The sequence below is a fragment of the Physeter macrocephalus genome, chromosome 8 (assembly GCF_002837175.3).
Source record: "Physeter macrocephalus isolate SW-GA chromosome 8, ASM283717v5, whole genome shotgun sequence".
Classification (NCBI taxonomy): domain Eukaryota; kingdom Metazoa; phylum Chordata; class Mammalia; order Artiodactyla; family Physeteridae; genus Physeter; species Physeter macrocephalus.
The window spans coordinates 145047949-145065557 of NC_041221.1; the positions used below are offsets into that span (position 1 = coordinate 145047949).

At 51.7% G+C, this 17609-nt stretch overlaps 2 protein-coding genes across 6 annotated transcripts in view; one reads left to right on the forward strand and one right to left on the reverse strand.

The window, feature by feature from the left end:
• HMGXB3 (HMG-box containing 3) overlaps positions 1 to 10768 on the forward strand; it is a 61611-nt gene extending 50843 nt beyond the window's left edge. For 4 of the 5 annotated variants that reach the window (XM_007130653.4, XM_007130655.4, XM_007130654.3 and 1 more), the window contains 6 exons: positions 652 to 836; positions 4213 to 4432; positions 5688 to 5821; positions 6613 to 6729; positions 8207 to 8416; positions 9356 to 10767. In XM_007130653.4, the coding sequence (XP_007130715.1) occupies positions 652 to 836; positions 4213 to 4432; positions 5688 to 5821; positions 6613 to 6729; positions 8207 to 8416; positions 9356 to 9823 (1334 nt within the window). In that variant the 3' untranslated portion in view covers positions 9824 to 10767. Of the gene's footprint in view, positions 1 to 651; positions 837 to 4212; positions 4433 to 5687; positions 5822 to 6612; positions 6730 to 8206; positions 8417 to 9355 lie in introns of all 5 variants that reach the window. The other variant, XM_028493371.2, reaches the window with a different exon arrangement.
• Positions 10769 to 10820: 52 nt separating this feature from the next.
• CSF1R (colony stimulating factor 1 receptor) lies at positions 10821 to 17378 on the reverse strand. The gene is made up of 8 exons (XM_028493452.1): positions 17167 to 17378; positions 14680 to 14771; positions 14493 to 14590; positions 13706 to 13828; positions 13515 to 13626; positions 12790 to 12889; positions 11796 to 11904; positions 10821 to 11706 (listed from the first exon to the last, which is right to left on the reverse strand). Exons 1-8 carry the CDS (start codon positions 17376 to 17378, stop codon positions 11578 to 11580), a joined length of 975 nt encoding a protein of 324 aa, XP_028349253.1. The 3' UTR covers positions 10821 to 11577.
• Between the last annotated feature and the right edge of the window lie 231 nt (positions 17379 to 17609).

The following is a 17609-nucleotide window of genomic DNA, read 5'->3' on the forward strand; positions in this document are numbered from 1 at the left end:
TACTACATGCTAAGCAGACTCATTCTGAATATACAGCTTCTGGAGGTCTGCTCCCATTTCCAAGGTTCATGCTGAGACATGAAGGTGGGCACCACCCTCCTTATTATTAGAAATTATTTTTCCCTTTGCTTTCCTCATTTCTTTCTGTTTATGCTTTTCCCATCCCTTCCTACAGAATCCAGGCCCCCTGCCCCTTCCCTGCTATGAGGTCAGATGGAATAGAGGAAAGGTTCTAGGGTCAGACAGGTTTGTGTTTGAGTCTGCACTATACCATGTAGTGGCAGTGTGGTTTTGAGTAAGTTATTCTCTGTGCCTCAGTTTTTCCAGTTGTTCAGTGAGAATAATAATACTCTTGGCTCATAAAGATGTGAGAGTTAAATGAGAGAATGTATTCAAAGCTCTCAGCCCAGCATTTAGGTCCTAGTGGGTGCTGAGTACAGGGCAACTATAACTCTCATTGGAATTGCCCTTTGAGTTGCTACCCGAACACCTAATGGCTAGGGTGCTTGATCCTTTGGTGGTTAGTACTCTTGGGTGTTCTTAGGAGAGAAGCAGTCTTGCAGAATTGCTATTCTTGCTGGCCATTGCTCATCCCCTGTGGCCTCCAGGTCTTCTTCTGTGAACTTCTCAGAGCTCTTGCTCTCCTTCCAGAGAAGACTCTTACCTCAGAGGAGCTGAGCCAGCTGCAGGAGCTGCTGTGCAATGGCTATTGGGCTTTTGAGTGCCTCACTGTCCGAGACTACAATGACATGATCTGTGGCATCTGTGGTGTGGCCCCCAAAGTGGAAGTTGCCCAGAGGAGTGAAGAAAACGTGCTGGCACTAAAGAGTGTGGAGGTAAGTGCCTCTTGGTCACCACAGGTGACCTTCAGAAATGTCTGCACACTTTGGCAGCCACCTTCCTACATGGTGTTTCCAGGGGCAGGTGGCTCTAGTTCTTTCCTGGGTGAGGTGAGTAGCTTTTTCTTGCCACTTACCAGGTTTTCATCTAAGGCAGGCCAGATGGAAATGGAGGCACTTGTTACTTATTCAACAAATTCATTAAACATGAACTATAGGTGCACTTTTTAGGCATTTGGGAAATGGCAGTTAAACCCACGGAGTTTTTGAGCTCATGGAGCTCACTTTCTGATTTGGGGAGACGGGAGACAAACATTAATAATTGTGTATATTATATTAAAATACTATTTATATTATATGTAATACATTAATTTAAAGTAACATAATAACAGTAAGGCAGGGTAAGGAAGAGAGCAGTATTGTGGGAAGAAGGGGCTCCTGCTTTATAGAGGGTAGTCGGGGAAGTCCTGTCTGACACAAGGGCATTTGAGGAGAGCCCTGAAGCCCATGTAGTTTTCAATGGGGGGAACATTCCAGGCAGAGGGAGCAGCAAGATGGGATCTGAAGACGGTTTGCTGGGCATGGCTGAGAAACAGAAAGGTGGCCGACGTGGCTGGCTCTCTGTGAGCAGGGTATAGAGTAGTTGGATATGTGAGGTTCAAGAGGCTATGGGTGGCCCGGGCCATTGTAAGGACTTCCACTGAGTGAAGTGGAGAGCCATTGAAGGGTTTTGAGGAAGAGTGGACCGATCTGACTTAAGTTCTTAACTAAAAAATGTTCACACAAAGATAACACCAAACTCAGATGGCTTTATACATTAATTCTAACAAATATCCAAGAAATAAGATTCCAGTCATAGAAGAATAGCAAAAGTGGATATAAGTTGTTGTGTAAGGCCATATAACTGAAAACAAAACCAAACATTTAATATAAGATGAAAATTTGGGCTGATAGTACTCATGAATATAGATGACAGAGTTCTGAATAAGATAATTGCAGAACAAATCTAACAGTGAGTAAAGTAAAATCATGACTAAGCTTATCCCAGGAAGGCAAGATTGTTTCAACATTAGAAAATATACTAATATAATTCAGTACTTAACAGTTTAGAGGAGAAAACCCACATGATTATTTCACTGCATGTCTAAAAAAGGCTTTCATTTTTATTCAGCGCCCATTATGATAAAACTCTTCACAAACTAAGACTAATAGGGAAAATTATTTAACCTGGTACAGGGAATTTTTCAAAAATTCCATAGGTGAACTCTTTCCCATCATCATGCTGAGAGGTCTGGTCTGCCTGCATAGGTGTGGAGTTCCCCGTGAGCATGCTAGTAGTCACGGTGGGTGCAAGCTTTCCATCTCTGAACTCTACCACAGTGACTCTTTAAGCACTGGACCTGCAGCTCACTTGTTTGCCACCGGGAGTGGTACAGGACCTCTGGAGAAAAGCTCTGGTGTATTTTGACACGGCCAGCTGAGCATATTAGGGATTTAATGCATATTCCTCTTTCTCTTCCCAATTAAAAAAATAAGTAGATACGCTGATCAAATAGTTCTATTTTGAGGTTGGTGGTGTATAATGAGATATATGAAAACAAGCATAATGCTACTGGAGCCTTCTAAGTGTTCCCTGTAGGTAAAATGAACTGTAAAAAAAATTTGCTTTTGTGTGTTATCTCACAAAGAGGCTGTTTCTAGACTCATTCATATCTACTTGTCTAATGGAAATATTAATAGTGCAGCTATGATTTATTGAGCATTTTATTACATCTACCAAGTTCTTATTCTGTACTCAGTGCATTACTTTCTGGCTGGCTTCTCAACCCTGTGATATTTTTGTAGATGAAGGGGGCTTGCCCAAGCTCATCTAGTCAGGAAGGGGTGGAGCTGGGATTTGACCTTGGTCTGGCTCCCTGACTCCAGAATCTGAACTCATAAGCACCACCATGCTCACCAGTACCTCTTGGGACCCTGAGCTCTGGTTTTTTAAACACATCTGGTCACAGGCTTTTTGGCTTTTTGCTCTCTAGAATAGACAGAGAAGCCCGCCTCCCTGCAAAAACTCACATCCTAGTCCTGCCTGGCACCCGCCTTGTTCCAATCAAGGCTCGCTCCTCACAGAATGGAGTAGCATTCCCTTCACTTTCCTTATGTGTGTCTCTTCTCTTCTTTGTTTCTGGGTGTTTCTTTCTAGAGACCAGGACTTTGTTTTCTCCCTTTTGTGTGTGGAGTGCAGAGTTGGGTAGTGCGTACGAGGAGAGCAGGCTGGGGGTGTTCTAAAGTCAGTGAACTAAAACAGAAAGGTATTGAACAAAACAAATGTGCAGTTGTCCATGAGGAGATTGTAGGGTTGGCCCCTCCCCTCAGGGACTGGTAGAGGAGGACCCTCTGGACTGATAAGAGACGTCTCTATGTGGAGCAATGGTTTTCAGACTTGTGGGCATAAGAATTACATTGGGCAAGGATTTGCAAACTTTTTAGTGTGAGAGGCTTGCTGGGCCCCACCCCCAGGGTTTCTGATTCAGTGGGTCTGGAGTGGGCTGAGCATTTGCGTTTCTAACAAGTTCCCAGGTGGTGCTTATGCCACTGGTCCACGCTTTGAGAGCCACTCACCTAGGGAATCTTTTAAAAATGCAGCCTTAGGGATTTAGTTCATACAGATTGAGGTGCAGCCCGGATATCAGCATTGCTGAGTAAGGCAAATGATTCTGATGAGGTAATAGGATCAGGGTCTCACTTTGAGGGCTGCATAAGAGGGCTTACAAGAAGAAAAATTGAGTAGCACAGTGCTAGATGTCTACAATAGGTAAGTACATGCTGCACATAGAGGAGATAGCCGTGTGCTGGCATGGTCTGGGAGGACCTTCGGGAGGAGGTGAGGGATCAACAGGGCCTTGCAAGTGGGTGGAGTGCCACTAAGTTTTATTCTGATGATTCCTGCCAGCCAGGCATAGGGATTAAGGGCTTGGGCTTTGGAACTAGATCTTTGTTCACATTCTCATTCAGACTGCCCCTCGCTCCAGTGCTCTCACCTCAGGCACCCTCAGGCTTGTATGGTAGTAGTTAATTATTCCGTGTCTGGCACATGACAGGCAGTGGTAGCTGCCCTCTCCTGGCGAGGCAGGGAAGAGGACATGAATAAAGGCATAGACGCAGAAGGGACTTAGGTCTTGGGGAGTGCTATGGTGTGGGAGAAAGGAATGAGGCCAAGGAGCAGTTTGGCACTAAGATGTTAGATTCTGGGGTGTCCCGGCAGTGTGTGGCTGTCTGACCCCTTCCCCCTGTTCAGCCTGTATGGAGAAGGTAGGCTGTTGTGTTGCTGACGTTCTGTGGCTTCTACAGTTTGACCTTTTTTGTCCTGACCTTTTAGTTCACCTGGCCTGACTTCTTGGCCTCTAGTGAGGTAAATGTGGAGGACTTTTGGGCCACGATGGAGACAGAAGTGATTGAGCAGGTGGCCTTCCCCGCCAGCATCCCTATCACCAAGTTTGATGCCTCTGTTATTGCCCCCTTCTTCCCACCACTCATGAGAGGAGCTGTGGTCGTCAACACTGAGAAAGACAAAAACCTGGATGTGCAGCCAGTACCTGGTAAGGCCACCTGGTAGCTGGGGTCAGGGAAGGGTCCCATCGCATCTGGAACATTGTCCGTGGCAAGACAGCATGTATGGTTGCGAGGGGGCCAGGCCCACCTGGAGGGCTCTTTCTGGAAAGATAATGACAACCTGTGACAAAATCCCCTGGAGATTAAAGTCAAGTGCAGAGTTTTCAAGAGCTGCCAGCCACGTTGTATAGGACTGACCCACATGGCCCACTGTCAGCCTTCTGGGATGCACTACATTGAACAGTGGGAACCCTCTGAAAAATGCTGATAATAGGGCTCCAACCCCAAAGATTCTCACTGAGAGATGTAGGGGGAGGCAGGGAGTCTGCCTTCTAAACAGGTCTTTCAGATGGTTTTTTAGATGCTCTGTGCTTATACGTTGAGAAGCCCTGGGCTAGCTCTTTTGAGGGCATCAGTTTCTGACAACTTGGGTGTGATTCCCAGATATGCCACTCAGTGACCATGTGACCTCCACCACATCCCTTCATTGCCCCGAGCCTCTGTTGCTTCATTTACAAAGAGGGCATGACATTGCTACCCACCACCTAGGTTCCCACCACCTAGGTTGTTGTGAAGATTAAGTGAGCTAACACAGAGTGATGGCCTACTTTTTTTTTTAAGTGTAACTCAGAGTAAGCAATAGGTTCTACATCATGACTCAGCGTGATGGTCATATAAGTAACACGTCTGTGTATATCTGTAACTAAAACAACTTTCATAAAACAGTAATTTCCCTTACCAAATGCAACATACTTGATTTTCTATTCTATTTCTTTTTAAAAATCCTGGATATGACCTGCTAAATTGATTTTATAAGTAAGGCCCCTGCATAGTTCTGTTGATCAGGTTCAGGAACATAGTGTATAAAGAGCATTTTTTAAATGAGAGCTATTACTGTTCCTCATGTTGCTGCAGTTGTGTTAAGAATCGGAGATCATGGTTCTGGAAAAACTGAAAAGGTTAAAAGCTGACCCATTTCAGGTATCTTTGCATGGGTGCTCTGCAGCGTATCTCCCTTAGATGTTCAAAGGCAGAAAGCTGGCTCTCAGAGATTTCGGGTATCTGTAGAAGCTTAAGATCTGCCTTGAGTCCATCTCTCCCAGCCCCCAGGGCAGTGCTCGGGGCAAAGCCTGCTCGACTGTGGACCAGGCCCCCTTGTTCCCATCCTCATGCATGAGGGACTCCGCAGGACCCCAGGTGGCTGGCAGTAGTGCCCTCCCGTTAGCACGACGTCTCTTGCAGGCAATGGCGGTGCCTTGGTACGGCTGCTCCAGGAGGGTGCCTGCAAGCTTGAGGAGATCGGCTCCTACAGCGAGGAGGCGTTGCACTGCCTGCTGAAGCAGTGTGGCATCCCCTTCGGGGCAGAAGACTCCAAGGTGAGTCTCGGGGCAGCGCTGTGGGTAGGGACTTTGGGAGCAGACTGGTGGGCCATTTTTCTGGGCAGGGATATGAATACCCGTCACTGGGCACTTGTGTTGGACACGGTGCTGGCGGGCAGGGAGGCCTGGGAGATAGCCAGCAGCCAGATTGTGACATGCACGCAAGGCCTTCCCATCCAGGCAGTTCCTCTGTTGAGGTAGTGGGTCCAGACTCAGGTTCAGGAATCCAGGCTCTCTTACTGTGTGTGGCCTTGGATAAGCTGCCTTACACATCTGAGCCTCATTTTCCTCATTTGAAAAGTGGAAATAACCAAAATACCAACGTCATGAAGTTTGCAGTGTCTAGTTATCGGCTATCCAGGCTCTCAGAAAACAAGCGCCATGGCATCCATAGAGAACGATGTGGAGGGGTGTGTGTACTTTATCCATACATTATGTACTTCCCTTCATACTAATGTGCTCTTGAAAATCTTATGCTTCAAGTTCAGACGCAAATGTTGGCTCCTCTTTGACACTTCCCCTACCCTGTAAAAAGTAGAGAGAACCCAGGCCTCAGAGTCTGGCAGCTTGATTAGTCTGGCTGGCTCTGTCTGTGACCTGGCCCTTACAGGGCCTCAGCGTCCCCATATGTACCTAAAGGGCATTGGGCTGGTGAGGCTCCAAGGCCCAATCTGGCCTTAACAGTTTATTCATTTGCTTTGAGCATTTGAAGTGAGCATTTGGTGCTGTGTACCAAGCCTGGTCACTTAGCATTCACTGCTGTGTTTAATCTTGTCCTTGTGCTCTAGGACCAGCTCTGCTTCTCCTTGTTGGCCCTCTACGAATCTGTTCAGAATGGAGCCAGAGCTCGACAGCCCCCACCTCATCTCACAGGGGGTAAAATCTACAAGATGTGCCCCCATCAGGTAAGAGGATAACGAGGAGGAACTCAGGTTGAATTTGTTCATGTCAGTTTGCCCACACAGAGGATCTGATTGATCCAGCTCATCCTGGAGCTGGCACTTAGGTCACTGGGCAACTGTGGAATAGCTCCTTATGGGTCATCACCAATGAGTATTAGGCACCCTACTGTGTGCTGGCCCCTGCATCAGCTGTTGAGGGTACAAAGGTGAGCAACGAAGATGTCATTCCTCCCTGGGTGACCTCATATTGAGAAATAAAGTCACCATGGCTTCTGCAGGAACTAGACAAGGACCAGAGATAGAAAGTAGCAGAGAGGGACCTGCTGTCTATGGGGCAGCCAGAGGAGGCCAAGAGCCCCATGTAAGCTTGGGGAGGGATGTGACCACTATGTCCTGAGTGGGGAGGGGTCCCCGGAGGCCAGTTCATGTAGAGCTTTGTAGGCAGGAGTAACAGTTTGGGTTTTCTTCTGAGAGTGATGAGAGGGCCCCATTGGATGGTTTGAATGGGAAATGGTCTGATTTGGGTTTTAGGAAGATCACTCCTTAGGCCAGTAGAGAGCATGCACAGGGTAGGCGCCAGGATAGCACTGGGAAGGTTGTGTCCTTTGTGACAGTCGTCCCAATCCAAGAAGATGCCAGGGTAGAAAACCCCCTGAACGGTGCTAAATGGGGAAGATGGCTTTGCAGAGCCTCCATTTCACTGAGTGGGCAGGGCGACTAGCTGTCAAAAGAGTCAGGTCATCAACTCCTTTAACAACCCCTGGCAGGTCAGAGCCTGCTCAGAACCTCGTGTTGATGTGACTGGGGTTTGTCTCAGGAGAAGCCCTTGACAACACAGGGATGTGAGAGCTATAGATCTCGGGGCTGTGGTGGGCCAGCGGTATTACTTGGAGGCGATAGCCAGGACTGGTAGGTGTGAAGGTAGGGAGGTAGAGGCAGAATTCTCCAGTGGACACACAGCTGCCCAGCAGTGGAGTGGTATTTGGGGGATTTGATGAAGGCTATACCCTCATCAGGGGTTCTCATCTGGACAGCACCATCAGGGTCTGCTCAAAATACATATGCTTAGACTCCACCTTCAGTGGCTAATTCTGTAGATTTGCAGTGGGACCCAGGAACTTCCTTGAAGCTGCTGATGCCATGCAGCTTGGGAACCACTGGACTAGATGGTGTTTGGTGGGGTGATGTGGAGGGTGGGATTTGGAGGTGGTGCCTTGGTGGGTGGGGATGGGGGGGATCTCTCAGCTTCATTTGAGGCTCGGATGCTCCCAGCTCTTCTCCCAGGCTGCAGTGAGCTGGCGACTTCATTTAGGGACAGAAGTAGGAGGGAAGCAGAATGTCATGGGCTCTGGCAGGATGGCGTAACCTCAGTCATAAAACCTGATTGTCCATCTTCCTGGGAGGAAGCGAGTGGACCTGACTCGGTCTGTCTGCAGATTGGCTTCTTCACCCTGTGCTGTACTCTCCATCTCCCCACCAGGTGGTGTGCGGCTCCAAGTATCTTGTGCGGGGCGAGAGTGCCCTTGACCATGTGGATCTGCTCGTCTCCTCCCGCCATTGGCCTCCTGTGTATGTGGTCGACATGGCCACACCAGTGGCCCTGTGTGCTGACCTCTGCTACCCAGAGCTGACCAACCAGATGTGGGGGAGGAATCAGGGCTGTTTCTCTAGCCCCACGGAGCCGCCTGTGGTGAGTTCCCTTCTGAGGAACTGGGACGCATGCCCCTGGTTCGTTGGGAAGACCTGCGAACCATCCACCAGTGTTTTGTCTCAGTGCTCTGGAACCAGCATTTACTCCACAAATTTTTACTGACCAACCCCTGTGTGTGTGTGAGGCCACAGCATGTCACTTAGGGTGCCAAGGGTGACCCCAGGTATCTTGGGGTCAAAGGGGTCACCTTGCAGTTCAGCCTAGAAAATTGCCACCTTTGAGGACACTGTGCGTGCTGACATACTAAAGGCCCCAGACCATGCCAGCTGCATGGCATTCCTTGTGTTGTGATCTAGAGGCACAGTGGCTTAGAAAATGCTGACCGTCTCAGCCCCTTTCCTCTAATTAAAAGGGGAAAGTAAGGCCCCAAGGTGAAAATGGACCTGTCGAGTGTCACACAGCAGATTAATGGCAGAGCCCTGGTCTCTTTGTCTTGGTGCACTGTATCAGGCTGTGGTTCTTAGCATGGGCACATGGCCTTGGCTAGAAGAGACATTAGGACTGGTAATAGGAAGGGGCCATCATCGTCATCACTTGCCTTTTCCTTAGTCCATGGGGCTCACTGGCTTTGTAAGGTTGGTGTGAGGCATTGCAGAAGGACGTCTGAGCCTCCATGGGAACCACTTCCTTCCTGTACCCCTGCAGCCCCAGTCTGAATTGATTAGGCAGATACAAATAATAGCTCAGGTAATCCAGCATCTGCTCTGGGAGGTGGCCACTGTTACTGTCCCCATTCTCACGTGAGGAAACGGAGGCACAGGGGAGGAGGAAAGGGGGACTTGCCCCAGGAGACGTGCTATGTGGTGACGGTAGGATTTAAAACAGAGCTGGCTCACCCACAGCTTTCACTCTCACCCATCACACAGCTTGGACCTTAATCTTCCCTCACGTCACAGTGGCTTATCATCTCCCTTGTAGAGCGTGTCCTGCCCAGAACTCTTGGACCAGCATTATACGGTGGACATGATGGAGGCTGAGCACTCTGTCCAGCACCCGGTCACCAAGACCACCACACGGCGCATCGTCCATGCAGGCACACAGCCCAGTCCTGGCGACCCCAGTGCTGGGCACCACTCCTTGGCCCTGTGTCCTGAGCTGGCGCCCTACGCAGCCATCCTGTCCTCCTTCGCAGACAGCAAACCAAACAGCGTCCGCCAGCGGCCCATTGCCTTTGACAATGCCACCCACTATTACCTCTACAACCGCCTCATGGACTTCCTTACCAGTCGCGAGATTGTCAACCGGCAGATCCATGACATTGTGCAGAGCTGCCAGCCTGGCGAGGTGGTCATCCGAGACACCCTCTACCGCCTCGGGGTTGCTCAGATCAAGACGGAGACGGAGGAGGACGCTGAGGAAGAGGAGGTGGCCACAGCCGCAGAGTAAGCCGGGCTCTTGCGCAGGGACCGCACCATCTCTCTCAAGCCATAGTAAGGCCCTTGCCCGAGACAGATCCATCCAGGTGACCAGCCTCTGATGCTGGGACTGACCAAAGAGCTTCCATTTCCTGAGCATGGTGGAGCCCAGGGGTCCTTGGTTCTCAACCTTCTGGGGGTTGGGAGAGGCACCAGGACACTCTTTACTAGCCCCAAAAGAGCACTTGGGTGGCACCATATGTTCAATAAAGGGGCAGGGAGGCTGAGAGAAGGCAGGTAGCTGCTGGCTTCCCAGGGGTGCCTGTGAATCGGGGTGGAGGTCCTGGGTGGGCCAAGGCTGCTGAAGTTTCCCTTCCTACCTACCCAGGGACACCGTGTCCAGCCCCTGTGGCCTTTGACTTGGGGGGCTTCATTAGCTCCAGGGGGTCCCCCTTTGGGCTCTTGATTCTCCCAGAGGAGGAATGCATTCCCCTCCTATTCTTCCTGCACCCATAGCTGGGGGCAGCTGAGAAAGGGTGAGCCACAACTCTCTTCCAGGCCTAGCCTCCCTGCCCCAAGCTTTGAGGAAGAGGATCCCCTTCCTGGTCACTGCTGCTGCAGCCTGCATCCTCTCTGGACCCTCATCACAGAGGGGATGTGGCCCGTGAGCATGACATAACCTGGGGGCAGTAGGAAAAACTCCCTTCTGTGAAGGGTAAGCAGACTGGGCCGTAAGGAAACAGCAGGACTGGCTCAAGTGCCCAAAGTTTGCTTAGGGCACGGGAATTGGCCGTGTTATTTAATTTATTGAGAGGAGTGGAATAGGTGGCTTTTTCCCCTCCCTCTTCCCCGACCAGAATAAAGTTTATTAAATTATATGGTTTGGGTGCAACAAGAGTCAATTCCAGCCTCATCGTATGCAGCTCATTGTGGTTGGGCCCCAGAGGTGCTGGGGTTGGTCACTCACCGCAGAAGGATGGAAGGAGGTCCCCGGGAATCTGCGTGGCACAAAGACCAGAGGCCAGCTGTGTTAATGCTGTTAGTTTAATGCTGACAGAGACATCCCACAGCGTGACTGACTGTTAGTTATGAGTCAACCTGGAGTGTGTGCTGCTTGCTTGGTGTGGCCAGCCACACGGGGCCCCTGCCTTCCAGCTCAGAATGGCAGGGGGGCCAGACAGAGCACCCCAACCTTTAGCTGCCACCTGGCTCATTGCAGCAATACCAGACCTAGGGTGGGTGGGGCCGTGGAGAGAAGGCAGAGGGGGACAATTAGATTCTTCCAGAGGAGCCATCCTGCTCCAAGGGCCTGAACCAAGTGCAGCCCTGAGCACCGCCCTGCTCTCCTTGATCCACTCAGCAGGTGTCCTTCCATTCTGCCAAGGGCCAGGGAGCCTTGTTGTTCCCTCAAGGTTTGGGCAGCTCCTGAGGACTTCAGTCACAAAACCAGTCCATTTCCATTGAAACAGGAGGGAAGGAAGTGGGAACAGGCTAAGAGTGAGCTGGGTATTCTCCCAGTTGGCATAGCACACATGAGGCCACAGCATTGAGAACTGGGCAGGGCTGAGCCGCAGCCCCTGACTGGCAGTGATGGCCCAGGCCCTGGGAGTGGGGTTCTCTCCAACCTCCTGTAGATCCCACATTCCCGAGTTCCAGAGCTGGGCCAGGCTGTTGAGTGAAATGACCAAGGGCACAGTCTATGTTCTCCCCATGGTGCCCCATCCATGGAGGAGTTGAGAGCTTGGAGGAGGGAGAGAGAAATAGTACATCCCTGTGATCACCTCCTCAGCAGAACTGGTAGTTGTTGGGTTGCAGCAGGGGCTGGGCAATGTCCCCCTGCTCACAGCAGGCCAGGTGCTCACTGGAGCTCTCCTCCTCCGGCTCGCTGCTGCTGCTTGGCAGGTTGCTGTAGTCCTGGGTGGGGGGATGTCAGGGGATGGTCAGAACTGATCAGTCAGGCCCAGCTTTAACCAGCCACCTGCCCTGAGCCGGACACCACTCACCTGCTCTCTTCTATCCACTTGAACCTGCTCCTGAAGGAGGGAGCAGATTTGCTGGAAGGTGGGTCTGCGGGTCGGCTCCAGGTCCCAGCAGGCCTGCATAATGCTGTATCTGAGGCGGGACAGAAGCTACTTGTAGGCCTGGGACTCATCACGTCTGTGCACGCACGCACACACACTACAGGGTCCTGCCCCGCAGAGAACCCAAAACCAAGTCAGAAGTGAGCTTTGCACAAGGCCAGTGCGAAGTCCTTGGTGTGTGCATTATCTAACCTTTCCAGTAACCCTGGGAAAAAGGGCTTTTTGTCAAAATGGGCATGGTACCTGAGGAGAAAAAAAGCTCAGAGATGCTATTTTGCCCAAGCTCTTAGGATGAAGAGCTTGGGCAAAACCTACCTGCCTGCAGGTAGGTTTAAGAGGCCAGTTGATGGTAGGACTAAAGTGGCTGAGGAGCTAGCTGGCTGGGTGCACCCACCTTGGCAGTAAGCACCTGGGTGGTATAGGGAGCAGCCGTGGAGAGACAGTGGCTGGAGAAAGATGCAGTGGGTGAGATGGGCCAGCGAGCATGGGGGAAGGCTGTGGTGAGGGCAGGGAGCCAGTGAGGAGCCTGGGGTGGGCTGGCGGGCCTGAGGCGGTTAGGAGGCTGCAGCGGCTAGCTGGCTGTGCTGAGAAAGAGGCTGGCCGCCACCCCAGAGCTCCAGGACAGGGAAGAAAAGAGAGAGCCTTCTTGAGGTCATAGCAACAGAGTCTGAGTTAAACATTCATCATCCATCTTAGGGCCAGCCCCAGTTGAGAGCCCTCTTTGAGAATGTCCCCCGTGCTGCCTGGGAAACCAGTGGAAACCCTGAACTTGATAAAAGGGGTCTGTCTTAGTCCACTGTGGGCAAGTGGAAGCCTGACCCTGGAACGTTGTGGACAGGAAAGACAGTCCACACACCTTCCCATCCACTTCCAACAAACCCTGGGGTGTTCTTCCTCCCTGGGGTCCTTCACTTACATGTTCTTTGGGGCAAACGCGGGCTGGGCCATTTGGTATCCGTCCTTCACCAGTTTATAGAACTTGCTGTTCACCAGGATGCCAGGGTAGGGGTTCAGCCCTGCAAAGGACAAGATCATGGAAAAGACCATATTCAGTGTTCACCGTCACCTTCCCCCACACATCTTGGCAGGGCTGGGTGTGAAGGGTCCCAGCTGGACTGCGATAATAGAACAGCAGCTCCCCTTAACAAGTGTTTTTACTATATGCCGGGCACTGCAAAAGGCTTGGGCTTCTAGGATGTTGGAAGTCTTCACCCAGGCCTCATCACACCCACAAAATTCCAGCACAGGCTTTGGAATAAGAGGTTGGTAGAGGAGTACATTGAAGGGCTTAGCCCAACTTCCTGTGCCTGGTGCTCCAGAAATGGGAGCTGTATCTTCAAGGACATGCATGTTTCAGAGAGTGAGGGCAAACAGCATTCTAGGAAACAGCAACTGCACAAGCAGGTGAGGAAACAGCCTGGAGGGAGTGCCTGTCGAGGTAGAGGGTCTGCCCCGCCCACTCCGGAGCTGCAACGCTTGGTTTTAAGATACTTCGCCCATCCCTGCACTCTTAGCAGCCCTTGCTCTGCCCTGACCACCAAGTGTCCTTGACTGGCATCCTCCACGAGGTGTAGGACACCGTGGGTAACCAAGCACCAGTCAGCCCCACGCTGCCCAGTCTGCACTGGGCCACCGGCTTACCGAGTGAGAAGATCTCCCAGAGGAGGATGCCGTAGGACCAGACGTCGCTCTGAACTGTGTAGACGCAGTCGAAGATGCTCTCTGGGGCCATCCACTTCACGGGCAGGCGGGCCTGGCACAGCAGACCCCAGTCACCTTGCACCCTGGGTCACCACCCCTCCCCAGCCTGGCCCAGCCCTCCCAGCACTCACGTTGCCCTTGACGATGTAGTTGGAGTCATTCATGATGTCCCTGGCCAGACCGAAGTCCCCAATCTTGGCCACATGGCCACTGGTCAGCAGCACGTTTCTGGCTGCCACGTCCCGGTGGATGCACTGAGGGAAAAGCACTGTAGGGTTAGTCTTGACCCCTCCCCTACCTGAGCCCAAGGTGCAGGAGGAACAGCCAGGGCCCCAGAAGGCTTGGGGTCCTCCTCGAGGAAGTGGGCATCAGTTTGGGTCCTGTACCCTGGGTCCTGTCCCTACCTTCTACCAAGACCCAGGTCTGGGAAAATTTAATGTGGTCATAACAGTCAGTGTTGAGAAAACCACCATGACTCTGGGCGTCTGGCCGTGAGTGGCCGGAGCTGCCTCATAGCTAGGTGGTCTGCATGGGCCCAGGAGCAGTGAGCCCTGGAGCTCCTAACAGGAGCAGGAGCTGCCACCCTCAGGGCCCTACCGTTCCAGGCCCTTCCCTAAACATCTGCACACATAGGAACCCAATTCCACCTTCATGCCATTCTACGATTGAGCCCGTTTTTATAGGTGTAGAAACCTAGGCTCAGAGAGGTTCAGCAGTTGCTCAAAGCCACACAGCAAGAGGCAGAGCCAGCATTCAGGCTCTAGACTCCCAGGCCTGTGTTGTAAGGAGGACGGCCCCCTTCACACACTCCCTTTTCTCCCCCTTGTCCTCACCCATCCAGCTTCACGGGGGGTTGGCTGCCCCCACCCCCCACCCCCCGGGTGACCACACATCATAGGGACCTGTTTTCTGACTCACGTTCTTGGAAGCGAGGAATGCCATGCCCTGGGCCACCTGGCTGGAAAAGTGGAGCAGGTCACGCAGCTCCAGCGGCCGCCCGTTCTCCTTGTCCAGGTCTGGTGTGGGGAGAGGTGTCAGGGCGGCCCCCCCACCTCAACCCAAGCAGCCCCTCTCGTCTCCCTCAGCCCTGGTACCTCCTCCACACCTTGCTCAGAGAATGAATCATTTGATGAAGAAGTGGAGACGGGCCTCATCTCCACATAGGTGTCCACACCCTGGCTGGAGAAGCCGCTGTCCCTGCGTAGGAGAGGGCGCCGCGGGCTGGTCAGTGCCCGTCACTGAACTGCCCAGCTCAGGCCTCTCCCAGCCACTCAGCAGAGAAAGGAAGAGACCTCAGGGTCAACTTGAACTTCCCTTTCTGACACCTCCTTTGCGTCATCAGTGACCTCTGCTTGGCCATCCAGTGAGGGAGCTTACAAACTGTTCTCTCTTTGGGCAGCTCTGCCTGTTAGAAAGTTCTCCACTGTTCCTAATGCTAACCTGCCCCCGGGCTATTCCTCCTCCTGGTCCTCGCTGTGCCCTCCAGAAGCATCTCCCTCTTCTCTGGAACAGCCCAGCAGGGCTTTGAGCATGTTCCAGGGCCCCTTCTTTGAGCCCTCTTGTCTACATCACGGCTCTCCCTTCTGGCTGCACGTTAAAATCACCCAGGGAGTTACAGATACTCAGACCATCAAACCAAAGACTTCAGAAACTCTAGGGGTAAAACCCAGTCATTCCCACTTAAACATTAATCCAGGCAATTCCCGTGTGCAGCCAGAGTTGAGGACCGGTCTAGAGCAGTGTTTTTTTTGTTTTTTTTTTTTAATTTTTTGGAGTATAATTGCTTTACAATGGTGTGTTAGTTTCTGCTTTACAACAAAGTGAATCAGTTATACATATACGTATGTCCCCATATCTCTTCCTTCTTGCGTCTCCCTCCCTCCCTCCCTATCCCACCCCTCTAGGTGGTCACAAACCACCGAGCTGATCTCCCTGTGCTATGCAGCTGCTTCCCTCTAGCTAGCTATTTTACGTTTGGTAGTGTATATATGTCCATGCCACTCTGTCACTTTGTCCCAGCTTACCCTTCCCCCTCCCCACATCCTCAAGTCCATGCTCTAGTAGGTCTGTGTCTTTATTCCCGTCTTCCCCCTAGCAGTGTTTCTTAAACTTACCCATGTGCATATGAATCACCTGGGGAATCTTATTTAAATGCAGATTATGACTCAGCAGGTTTGGGTAGGCCTGAGATTGTACATTCCTAACAGCTCTCAGAAGCCTATGAGCCTGTGCTTCGGGTGGCTGTTCAGGTTGAGAAGCACGGCTCCACACTGAATAGCCACCACTGCTTCTAATATTCCAGTGTCTGGACCTCTCACCTCCTGCTCCCTCTGTGATACAGCTGTGCATCTTGACAATGTCCTTACTCTCGTGTTCCCAGAAAAACAACCTAGTGCTTTAATTATGGTTTGACCATTAAACTATCCACTCCCTTGGTCTAGAAAGTATACTTCTATTAATGTAGCCTGGGATCCCATTACTAGGACTGGTTCACATGCCATTTGCCCTTGAAAGCACCCGACTCGGAATCCTTTCCCCATCTGTAGATTTGAAGATGGAAGCTAATACTTGACTTTAGTTCTCATTTTGAGTTGCTCTGGCCTGAGTTTCCAGCCTGCTGAGGCCCAGCGTGAGCCACCCTCTCAAAAGGGTGTCAGAAAATCAGAGAAAATCCCGCCAGCCCCCCTACTCGAGGTCACTGGATGGAGTGAAATGGCCTCCTTCCCCTTTTGCCTCCACTGGCTTGGTAGCTGACATTGGTAGGATAGGAGCCCAGTGTATACCCTTGTTGTTCTGACCCAGCAGCCTGGCCCTGATGCCTCACAAGCCCCGAGTCCAAGACTCCCAGGAGATCAGTGTAGCTCAGGTGAGCACTGGACGAGGAGTCAAAAGAGCAGAATCCAGCCAGGCTCCGCCTCTGCCCCTGACTCATGTGTGACACAAAGGTCACTTCCTCTCTCTGGTTCCCCAATGTGGCTCTGTCCATCTGCCTGTGGGTGGCTTCCAGGAATCACGGCATTACAGAACGAGAGAGCAGACAGACCCTGAGGGGTTCAACCCCTGATGGCTTGCTGGGGAAACTGAGGCCCAAGTGGACCAGGGACCTGGCCACAGCTATGCTGTTTTGCCCCTTCTCATTCAATGCCCGAAAGACTCCATCCCACTTCTCCATGGCTACTCGAAAGTGGAATGGGTGCCCTCCAGCCCCCGACAGCACATGCTATGGGAGAGACAGGGCCATTATCCCCAAGATTTGCCCATCGCTAGCGAGGGCCCCGAATGGATCTTGGTTGATCTTTTACGTATGATAAAATAATGATTTCATTAATGCCTGTCTCCACCAGACTATGAGCGGCCCATCTTTGCCCTCAATACTCCCAGAACATAGTAGGGGCTCAAATATTTGTTGGATGATGGGAATAAGTAGGAGGAGAACCGAGTTGCCCATATAATATGGGTGGCTACTCCCCACAGCACAATCGGGAAGGTGAGGGCCACGCGAGCCACCCAACCCTGAGCTGACTTCGGGGACAGACATGGGGGCCCCACCTCCCAGTCCTGGCCTCCTCCTTGTCTTTCACCAGGATACTACCTGTGGATGTATTTCTTTTCCAAGTGGATGTTCTTGTAGCCAGTGCCTGCCTTGGGGTCCTGGCCTGGACTCAGGCTGGGTCCCAGCATGGCCTCAGCCTTCCTTCGCAGAAAGTTGAGCAGGTCGCCATAGCAACAGTACTCAGTGATGACCAGGACAGGGCCTAGAGCAGCCAAGAGTGGGGTCAGTGCACCCCTAACACACCACCCCATGTGGACAGGAACATGGGGCAGGGGCAATAAGAACCCGGACTGGGACTCAGGAGCCCTGGGTTCTAATCCTGCCTGTCTATAAGCAGCCCTCTCTGCTTTCTGGGTGACCTCAGTGACCCAACTGTCTAAAGCAGAGGAACCTCCAAAAAACTGTAGCTGAAGAATTCTTTCTTCAAAGGAAATCTATGACAGTTCCACACAAGTCAAAGCTGCTATAGGAGAAGAGACTGG

Bases quoted from the DNA above. Each gene is read 5' to 3' on its own strand.
- CSF1R (XM_028493452.1), bottom strand. From the start codon at position 17,378: ATGGGGTGGTGTGTTAGGGGTGCACTGACCCCACTCTTGGCTGCTCTA. The intron at 13,829-14,492 runs GTGAGTCAGAAA...CTTTTCCCTCAG, and splicing joins CATTCCTCGCTTCCAAGAAC to TGCATCCACCGGGACGTGGC. The intron at 11,905-12,789 runs GTAAGTGAAGGA...GTCCCGCCTCAG, and splicing joins GCGTTTGCCCCAAAGAACAT to ATACAGCATTATGCAGGCCT.